Here is a 10,453-nt window from a genome sequence, read left to right as displayed (position 1 = left end):
AAATACCCCGTGAGGTTAGAGTGAGTTGAGGCCAGGTCTTGAATCATTTGAGGTTTTTTTTTTTTTTTCGTGTGATCGAAAACAAAAGGTGATACAATGTTATTTCCCTGTTTGAATACTTACACAATAACCCTTTTTATCAATCATCATTAATGTAGCAACTTGATTAAAGATGTCACAGTGAATAAGTAATAGTATGTCCCCTGTGCTAAGTCAATCTGGAACTTTAGGATATTCTTTAAATCCAAAGCCAAACACTTGACCCCAATACTAAAATGTAATAGATGAAACCCTTGAAAGACAGGTAAATATCGGCCTTATACCTTTGTTATTTGACTCAAAGTAAGTAAATCTGCACAGCTCCCTTTGTGAGTGGTTGATGCCATTCGTAATGTTAAGTCACCAGAATTTTATAGCAAAAAAAAAAGTCCATAAGAAAACAGGAAGTGAACTCATTCAATTTCTATTCCTGTTTTTACACAGAAAAAATCCAATTGCAGTTCAGTCTCACAAAGGGCATCAATCTTGCCAACTGCTTCAGTATCGGCACAACCTGAGTCAGGATTAAAAACGTTTACAAAAAGTCCTTCCTTTCTTAAAGAGAAACTGCTTGATTTATGTTCTGCCTGATCTGCGTTTCTGTCCCTCTGTGCTGTGGCAGGATACTGTAGCGGATCGTTAGATAGATAAAGGTATTGTTGCTCCACATTCCTGACCCACAGGCCAAGGTTTGGCTTTCTGTTACTGTTAGTAGTGTGGATGAATATGAAGAACACATACACATATACTCATACATGCTGTGGAAAAGAATTTCCCCTTGGGGACATTAAAGTCTACACGAGGGTTGGCCTCTGTTAGTGTTAGATGAATGTATTTTAGCAAAGCGTTCACACGTCTTCTTAGATGTTTTGTCTCTTTCTCTAAACATCAAAATGCAGTTTAAACCAGTTTCATTCGAGTATATCTCAAGAAATGAAGACACGCCTATCTCTCATCCGTTCAACTGTGTGAGCCTTGAACAAAAGGTCAAGAGTGACAGTTGTCTTCTCTATATTTCTGTTCAGTTCTGTACGTGCTGGCCAGATGAATGCCCCTGTGCTTGTCGTTTGTTTGTTCTTGCATGAGACGTTGACATTTCACAATAGAGTTTCCCCTCCCACATACTCAGCACTTCTCAAAGCACAGAAGTAGCAGCAGTGTTAAATTAGTCTCATCATGTCATTCTGATGATGATTTTTTTAATGAAACACCTTCAGTTTCTTTCTAAGGATACATGTGACTCCTGGAATTGAACATTTATGTTAGGTTTCAGCATTATTTGTTTATGCCTTGCCCCACTTTAATGTCTGACTGCACTGACTGTGTACACTGTGGGATTCTGCCACGTCATTTCCAAAAAGTACAGCACAGTTACATAAAGCATCACTTTTTCATATTTGTCTAGACTTTTACCTGAACTATACTAAGACATGACAGCATGTACAGCTAACAGGAAACAGTTTTTCATTGTTTGAGATTCTCTGTAATCTTTTCTCATGTTTGAAGATTACGTTTTGGGCTTTTTATGAATTAATGTCATAGGACAGGACAGTGGATCGGATTGGAGAGAGAGGGGAATGACATTGAGGAAAGAATCTGAGGGTTGGAGGTGAACATGGGGCCCCCTCTTTAATGACTACAAGCTCAGTACAAGGGGAGCGCAACCCAACTGCTAGGCCGATCGGCGCCCCTCTTCTTAATTCTTGTATTGTATGAAATAGAGAGCAATGACTGCTGAGATTTTAAAAAAGTGAGGTATGCGCTAAGAAATGGTGTGCAGAATTCAGTATTGTTTTTCATTTTTTCATTGATTATTTTTTTGTTCTGTACATGTCAAAACACAAAACAGAAAAGGAAAAAGGAAAAAAAAAACAATTCACACTTTATCCCATGTACAGAAAGGAGCAGGGAGAAGAATAAATCTTGTTTTGCCTGCCCCCTTACTCAAAAAGCAAACAATAAATGTCTGGATGGTTCTGTCCAATTACAATCAATCAATGAATATCATGCCAACATAAAACAAATCTGACAATTCAGAGAAGGAAAACACACACAAAACACACTAACTGCCACTTTCATACCGTCTGATAACTTTGTTCTTGTACATTTTCTTAAACTGAAATATCTGAACACAACCCTTCAAGTCATTATTTAAAGAATTCCACCAATTTATGTTACATTTTTTGAATTTGTTACAAGGAAAATAGAATGAAAGAGTGGTAATCATCTACAGACTTCAGTATTTACTAATGTTTTATGTGATTTATTTCACTTTGAAAAATACAAATCACAGATTATCATTCCTGAAAAATGTCATTGTGGTCTGTTCAAAGCAAAGACTTTGTTGTTTCTACAAGTTGAAAAGAACAGAGAATTAAAATACAAGGTGCTTCTTCAGTTTGTGTTGAACTGAAACTCATTATCACAAATGTGATCTAGCACAACGCTTCACGTGTCGTAGAATCCGAGATCTGCGATAAAGATCAACTGTATGGTAACAGATAACAGAAGCGGGCGGCGTTTGGCTTTGAAACCGGCGGTTTGTGCAGCAAAAAAAACAAAGCAGTTTGAAGTTCAAAAGACAACAAGAAAAAAAAAAAGAATCAGATATGTTGCTCTTCAACATGAATCAATCAACAGTTACATTTCATTCATTTCATTTCATTGAATGAGCACTTACACATTTTCGTGTCTTCAATTGTTTTAGCTCATAATGTACAAAGTGGAAAAACTGAAGTGTCATAGGTGGAACTGATTCAGAAACTGTGACACAGAGCTCTTGGTGGTTTCTTGTGAAAAACATCCTTTGCAATGACAGCCGCTCTACAGTCTGGCTCTCTGTCCTGTTTTAAGGAAGCGGCAAAGGAAGTAGAAAGCAGAAGTGAATTAAGAGCCATAGCAAAGAGCTGGAAAGGCGGTTTTGTCTGAGTAACTGAGATGATTCAAAAATTCTTTATGGTTGTGATTTATTTTCTTGTCTCGTGCGTGAGGCTGATGACAGTCACATTTGGTGTCTAAATTTGTTCCAACAGGAAATAAATGCTAATATCTAGCATTTCATTTTCTGCTGATTATGCATGACCCTCTCACTACAGATGTCAATGCAGTCTGGCATTCTCTATTCAAATCATTGTATCAACTCTACTTATAAAATTCACATTAAAGCAGAGATTACTGAAATTTAAACATTTAAAAACAAAAAAATACATTGCAGATACTTAAAAAGGAAGTCATTTCGGGCATCATGGGAAGGTTAACAGGAACTGCTAAAATCAATAAAGCAGATGTTGACGACTTGTCAGTACATTGGGGAAGATTTGCCTCCCAGTTTCCTTTTAGGAGAGAAGTGTTGGAATTTGTGACGAGCCAAGCAGGAGACATCTGAGATCTGGTCACACACCTGGTTACTGGACTTTTTGGATTCAGGGAAATCCTAAGAAAATATATTTTACAAAAAATAAGATTCATATTTGAGATTGTATGTGTGCTCACAAGGTTCAACAATTATTTTTTTTCCCAACCATATCGAGGTGCTTCTAGGACAGATTTCACACTACAATTATTGAAGTGAAGACGATTTCTAGAGGAGACATTTTGACATGTCAAAGAAGAAGAAAAAGCACTGGTCTAATCATCAAGACTATAAATAAGAACTGCATTGTATTTAGCCAGGTCAGTTTCAGGTCTTTGTTATTGGTTCAACAGTTACTCAGGGGGACACTTAAAGGAACAGAGGTATTGTCAATATTCTTAGTTTAGTTCTACCTTTGCTTTTCCTTTATTTGGAGAAAAATTACAAAGCATGTGGTATCTCACCTCTAATAGTAACTCGGTGGAGCTCTTTTTGTTCAGACTGCTCCTCAGGTCGAGGCTGCTGGGTGGAGGCAGCGTGCTCTGACCTTTGTTTGACCAGCCAGAGAGACAGTGCTGTACCAGAGAGAGAAATCCCATTACTATTTTAATTCAAACACAGTGGTTAAAAAAACAATTTGTAACAATCAAACTAATGAAAATGGCACAGATGAGCAGTCATAAACTGTCACACAGAGGAAAGTCTTACTCACTGATGGTAACCCCAAACTGTCCGAAGGGTCAAAACTGCATCGACGATGAGCTTTGTATTTGTAAGATGGCAAGAGGGTGGAGCGAGGGATGCTGACCCTTAAAAATAAAAGAAAAAGAAATGTTAAGAGGAAGTTTACATGTTCTTCAGAGGTACGATGCTGGGATAGGAAGACAACGAACGGATTTTTGATCGTATGAATTGAAAATGAAAATAATCCAGAGAAAAGATTTTCAATCAGCCCCAAATAATCTGACCAATCTCACAAATTCAAAGCTTGGATCACCAAATAGAGTAACTTTGGTTGGCACGCACGCACGCGCACGCACGCACGCACGCGCGCACACACACACACACACACACACACACACACACACACACACACAGGTGTAAAATGGCTGATGATGCATCTTTCAATCTCAAAATGGAAGTATCTTAAATCGATACATCACTTTACACATTTGATGTATGACTAATACCGTGCTATGAGATTGTTCAAACCTTTGTAAACTTTCTCGTAATAATGATGATGTTGATGACACCTGTTATTCTGCTCTTGAGTTTATATAGCTACACACAAAGCATCTGTATTAGATAGGGACGTTTACAAACAAACATGAGAAGCCAGAAACAGGACTCGTTTAAACAAAGAAATATTGCTCAGTATAAGAGGTGTCAGCTTCATCTCAGGATTCTAGCATCTTCTGAAATAATCAAGCAGAAACAAAGTACATCAAATTACATAAAAAGACTTTCCCCTGGTGTCAATGAATGACTCTTGTCCGTCAGTGGGGATGACATCATTATTACCTGATGAGTGCTGGTTCAGCAGTAGTGTGAGGGTGGGAGGACTTGTGCTTTTTGCAAACCGTGCAGCATTCCTGAGAGTGAAGAGGCACCGGGAACAGTCTGCTGTTTATCCTGTAGGAGAAAGTACCTGAAAAAAAAAAAAGGTGAACAAGCAGACATGAGAAATACTTCAGATTTCATGAAAAGACAAATGAGAGTAGAGAATCAAAGATCTTACACTGATGAGTATCCACATTAGCCTCTGGGTCATCACTGCCAGTTAGAGGTGGCAGCACTGAATGGCTCTCCTCTGAAAATCTAGGAGGAGAAAAGAGCCATCAGTAATCACCAGTAAACATAACAGACATATTTAGTCACAAGTGCAATTAAGAGTGAAGCACTCACTCTGCTTGTGAGCTGTGGACACACTCGTCTCTGTTAAGCGATCGAAACATGCGCAGGTCATTGTAGAAAGCGTCAGTGCGCTCAATCAAGGAGTCTTCAGTGTCAAGGACTCCTTTGAGTGAACAGACATCACGTGTTAGGGCTGCATGAGGTGATTGTGTGTATAAAACAGAAAGACTGACAAGGCGTACCTGCTATCCAGTCGTATCCCAGTAGAGGCTGCAAATGACGCCTGTCAGACGCACATATCTCTTCACATCCATCAACCGGAGACGTGACACGCCTCCACTCCTCCCTCTACAAAAACAAACAAGTGGAGCAGAATTTGTGTGGTATGTTTTCAGTAAACTTTTTTTCTAATAGACTTTTCTTACAGACAAAACAAGACATTTAAAAAAGGTATTTTAACGGGTTATTAGAAAGACATCATAAAGCATCCGTAACTGCTTAAAATGTACTTATGGCAACAAGGTTAAAATAAATAGTTCCAAAGCGCCCCCCTGTGGTCCACTAGAGGAATATTTATAAACTCTTGTTTTCTGTGTATGCACCTTTACAGAGCTGGGAGCTTTTATACAATCAATTAAAAACACATTGAAGCAAACTTTATTATTTCGCAACTGGGTTACTCATTTATCTACATAATTGCTGAACTTCTGGAAAACATATTTAGTGTCATGCCCTTATTTACGTCTAGGAAATGATACTTGGGGACTTGGGCCATGTTTCCACCAAGTGGTCCAGTTCCGTTTGGTACAGTACGGTACACATTTATTGCCGTTTCCAATGTCAAAAGTTGGGAAGGGTTATTCTGGTAAGAATAACCGATCCATATCGTCCTACTTTTTTGGCACCCTTCTGTTGGGGTGTCAAGCGTACCAATCTGATCCCTAAAGGGTGGAGCTAGACACTCAGAAGTCTTTTGATTGGTTGAAAGACTCGTCACTTCCTGTGTGAAAGCGGTAATAAAGGACAAACACAAAACGCACCATGTTTAAAAGTCCAGTGGTTTGGAGAGAGTCATTTCAAGGCTGTTTTTGTTTCTTGGCGACTAATGTCAGTGCGTAGCATCGCCCAATGGCAAGAGGGTGGACGACCTCTGAGATGCAGAACTTCCTAGGAATCATTGACCTTTGTTTACTGTGCCACTTTTGTCTTCTTTGTTGAATTTATTGGCTGTCTACACTATGTCGCGCCGCTGTGATTTAGTGATGTGTAAGGGTACGGTTGGCTGTGGAAACGCAAGCAAGATCAGGGTTTACCGTATCAAACTGTGCTGAACAAAAGCAGACCGCCTAGTGGAAGTTTAAATATGTTCAAACTGTTGTGTTTATTTGGCTGATGAACATTTTATTCTTCTTTTAACACGACAATCAGGGCTGGAAATGATCTTGATTACAGTTCAGTCTGATCCTGTTACTTTATGTAATAACTGAAATTCAGGGGACAGGGTCAGGGTAGGGCTCATGTATTACTCCACAAGATCAGCGATAAACTTGTTTAGTCTTTCATTGGTTCCTTTTCTTACCTGCTCCTCACTCTGACTTCTTAGACAGGACTTGGTGCTGGGTGGCCTTGTGTCCCGCAGCCTGTTGTGGACTTGAGAAGGCCTGTCGCTGTTTTTGAAATGGTCTGATGCTGTTGTAGGCCTACGGTCAGCTGTCTCTCTGCTGTGTTTGGAGGTCAAACATGGTCTTGATCCATCGCCTTGGACTCTGGTTTGATTCTCACATTCATCTTATTGGGAAACACAGAAAGAGAAGATATTTATCAGTCAAAAATAAGATTTTTTACCCCCCTTACTTCCTTACTTGGGATGCACAGCTTAAATGAACTACATGTATATATGCAACATGAAAATAGCAAATGTCAGAGATTCATGATTTTTGTGTGTAGAGTTAAATAGGTTTTCTAACCGCATACATTATCTGACATACATGCTCAACTGTGTCAGATGTGTGTGCCATTTTTCTGGCACACACATTTCACACAAAAGATTTAATGCCTTCTCCTTGTCAACTACTCTAGATGAGAAAAACAAATCAACTCACAGGTTTAATTTGGATTTAGATTTCTTTGCTTTAAAACTCAATATAATGGGCGATTATAAAATCCAGAGTAAAAACCAGAGACTTTGAAGACATGCGTCCAAGCTTTGAGTTTGTGTGGTGACATTATTTATGTTTCCAAAGCTACATACTTCAGTGCACAGATTTTTAAATCATGGCATGGCACGATAGGCCTTTGGCTTCATTAAAAAAAAAAAAAAAAAAAAAAACACACACAGAGTTCATTACCTGCAAATGTCACTGTAGGTTTGGCGAGGGCTGCCCTGGCTAGAGCGGGGTCTCCATCTGTCAGGATGACGACCTCTGCAGACTCTCTCTCTCTCCTCTCCTCAGATTCTCTCTCTCTCCTCTCCTCAGACTCTCTCCTCTCCTCAGGCTCTCTCTCTCTCCTCTCCTCAGGCTCTCTCTCTCTCCTCTCCTCAGACTCTCTCCTCTCCTCGGGCTCTCTCTCTCTCCTCTCCTCAGACTCTCTCCTCTCCTCGGGCTCTCTCTCTCTCCTCTCCTCGGGCTCTCTCCTCTCCTCGGGCTCTCTCTCTCTCCTCTCCTCAGGCTCTCTCTCTCTCCTCTCCTCGGGCTCTCTCTCTCTCCTCTCCTCGGGCTCTCTCTCTCTCCTCTCCTCAGACTCTCTCTCTCTCCTCTCCTCGGGCTCTCTCCTCTCCTCGGGCTCTCTCTCTCTCCTCTCCTCAGGCTCGTCCTCCCTCTCGCTGCTTTGACTGCAGCCTCTCAGTCGCTCCAGTTTCCCTCTCTGCTCATTCAACTGGTTCAATAAGTCTTTGTTACGATGTCGTAATGCCTCAAGTCGGTCTAAAAAGGACATGTTTTAAGAATGAATACTTCGTTTAGATCAAGTTCATGTTATTAACAAAGAAGAAAGAAGCGGAAGTTTCAGATTATTCTGCGATTCAAACTAGACTTCACGAGCTCCATAACAACGCGTCGATAACAATGATTTGATTGGCTGTGAACGTTCTACCCGTCGTACGTTGCGTGATGACGAGATGTTTCTTAAAGGGGCAGGCACACATTTTATTTAAGACATGATGTTGACAACAGAGGGCACCCTTTACCCAATAAGTTACTGGACACAGATGATAATGGTCAGTAAGGATAGAGCTGATTTTGAGTTTTGGACTGGGTGCCAACACTGAACTAATATTGTTTGGTTTTTTAATTTGTTAATATATATTTTTTAATGTAGGCCTATATAAGATTGAACCCCTAACACTAAAGCAAAATGTTAAATATCAACTAAATATGAGGCCAGTCTCTCAGGTTTATAAACTATCCAGGTTTGCACCCTATGAGAAGACTAATGCAGATAGAGTAAAAAAGGTTTCAATATTAGCTTCATGATCTGACATCCTCCCTGTCAGGAGGGAAGATGAAGGTCAAGTTAGAAAGAACGCACATTTTAACGTTTTCAAATTTCAGACGATGCTGCCTTTTGCATTACTGTCACCAACTACGACCCCAGAAATAAACATACAGTTGAATTGAAGTTGAACTAAAACTGGTTATTATAAACTTTATAAATATAGTTGAACTGCTCTGCTGAATTTGATTGGATTAGATTTTTGAAGAGCTAGGGATGCATATAACCAAATGTGTATTTTTTTTTCATGCTGAAGTTGATAGTAGATCCTAGTGAAAGTAATTTTTGTCATGTTGATTGCAGCTTCCTGCTCTAAACATACCCAGTTTGTTGACTCATTTATTTATTTTTCTCCCATCACCCCTAAAGGGCAGCTTCCTCCTTTGTGGCATGATGACAATAAACCTGTCCATCCGTGGATGCAATAATGATGGTGTTGCAGGTGGAGCAGGGTCACAGACGTAATCATGTGCCTGATCCCCTGTGGAGCCAATGGTGTGGAACTGCATGGGTGAGCTGCTGTTCAGTATTCCAGTCATGGCTTGTTTGCATGGAGAGCCGTCCAATGCCGGTCCAGTATGATTAGTTGACCACGGTATTGTTGAGTTGCACTCTATTATCATTTAACGGTGCCAGTCATGAAGTCAAACACTCCTCCATGTCTCCCTAATTACACCCCCACTGCTGGGCTCGCAGCAATTACGGCCTGCCGCCACGAGGCATCATCGTTCATTAGGCACAGATAACTGACACATCAACAACAAGAATCGAAAAGCAGAATTATTCATATAACAACAACTTATCACCTTAGATCCTTTATTTTGATGTCATTATTGGAGGAAACCAAAGGTTAAACTTATTTATTATATAATAATAACTTTTGAAATGAAAAAATGAAACGCCTGGTCTGTTGTACAAGTAAGGACCTTATCCACTTATCATCAAAAAATGATTGCATTAATCTCAGACCTGAATTAATTGCGATTACCTAGTTAAGACTTAGAGCCCTAAACACATCATTTAATAGGTAAAGGAGGTGATTTTCAAAGTTCTGGCTGCATAGTAGTTTAATCCACTTTTTTATTTTATTTTGAACTTTATCGAGCTCCTTCAATACAGTACCCACACTCTCTAGAGCCCAAAGGTTGAATATTAAACGAAAGACGCATCAAGTTTAGAAAAAAAATCTTGTTCTTAATCACCAACTCATCACCGAATCAGGACTGTGTGTTTGCAGTTTGATTAGAATGTGATCTGACAACACAAGCCCACACCGCCTCTAATGTCATTAAAGTTTCATCTTAAGATTAATAAACTCTGATTGGTGCTTAAAAGAACATTAAATCAAACAAGAACATCACATCACCCTTTCAAACTTCATCTCAGCCACTGATAAAGACAGTAAGAAAAGATTGAATAAAGAAGTCAGGAAAAAAAGACTGAATTGCAAAGAATCATCCATCTTGCTTCAAAATGTTTGTTTCATGCTTCTCCTACAAATGTTCCCACCATTGTCTGAACTGTTCACAGTTTATTTTACATTCAGAATAGTTACTCACGCTTGATATTTGTTGTTTCATATTTTAGTTGTTACATGATAAATCTGTTGATTGGCTGATTTCAAAACTTCAGAAAGGAGTCAAGTACACTGACTAACCAAAGAAGAATAAAAATAAAGGATGGACCTTTCATCTTATAACAGTCTCAGTTGCAAAA

General features: G+C 39.4%; 1 protein-coding gene across 2 annotated transcripts; it reads right to left on the bottom strand.

Moving 5' to 3' along the window:
• Window positions 1-2,281: 2,281 nt before the first annotated feature.
• Window positions 2,282-8,308, bottom strand: miip (migration and invasion inhibitory protein). Of its 2 annotated transcripts, XM_065954722.1 has the most exons (10): window positions 7,833-8,308; window positions 7,594-7,796; window positions 6,825-7,033; window positions 5,488-5,593; window positions 5,297-5,408; window positions 5,130-5,209; window positions 4,913-5,039; window positions 4,104-4,200; window positions 3,856-3,966; window positions 2,282-3,472 (listed from the first exon to the last, which is right to left on the bottom strand). In XM_065954722.1, the coding sequence occupies exons 1-10, from the start codon at window positions 8,180-8,182 to the stop codon at window positions 3,338-3,340; spliced, it is 1,530 nt and encodes a 509-aa protein (XP_065810794.1). In that variant the 5' UTR covers window positions 8,183-8,308; the 3' UTR covers window positions 2,282-3,337. The 2 variants fall into 2 exon arrangements, with proteins under 2 accessions (XP_065810794.1, XP_029132227.2); XM_029276394.2 differs by having other exon boundaries at window positions 7,594-8,308.
• Between the last annotated feature and the right edge of the window lie 2,145 nt (window positions 8,309-10,453).

This window comes from Labrus bergylta, chromosome 5 (genome assembly GCF_963930695.1).
Source record: "Labrus bergylta chromosome 5, fLabBer1.1, whole genome shotgun sequence".
NCBI classification, from domain to species: domain Eukaryota; kingdom Metazoa; phylum Chordata; class Actinopteri; order Labriformes; family Labridae; genus Labrus; species Labrus bergylta.
Note: the sequence above shows the minus strand (reverse complement) of the source record. Positions and strands in the feature narration are given on the sequence as shown.

Excerpts from the sequence above, each read along its gene's own strand:
- miip (XM_029276394.2), bottom strand. The coding sequence starts at position 8,182 with ATGTCCTTTTTAGACCGACTTGAGGCATTACGACATCGTAACAAAGAC. Across the intron at positions 7,034-7,593 it reads ACCTACAGTGACATTTGCAG|ATGAATGTGAGAATCAAACC; the intron begins GTAATGAACTCT and ends TTTCCCAATAAG. Across the intron at positions 4,201-4,912 it reads GCTGAACCAGCACTCATCAG|GGTCAGCATCCCTCGCTCCA; the intron begins GTAATAATGATG and ends TTTATTTTTAAG.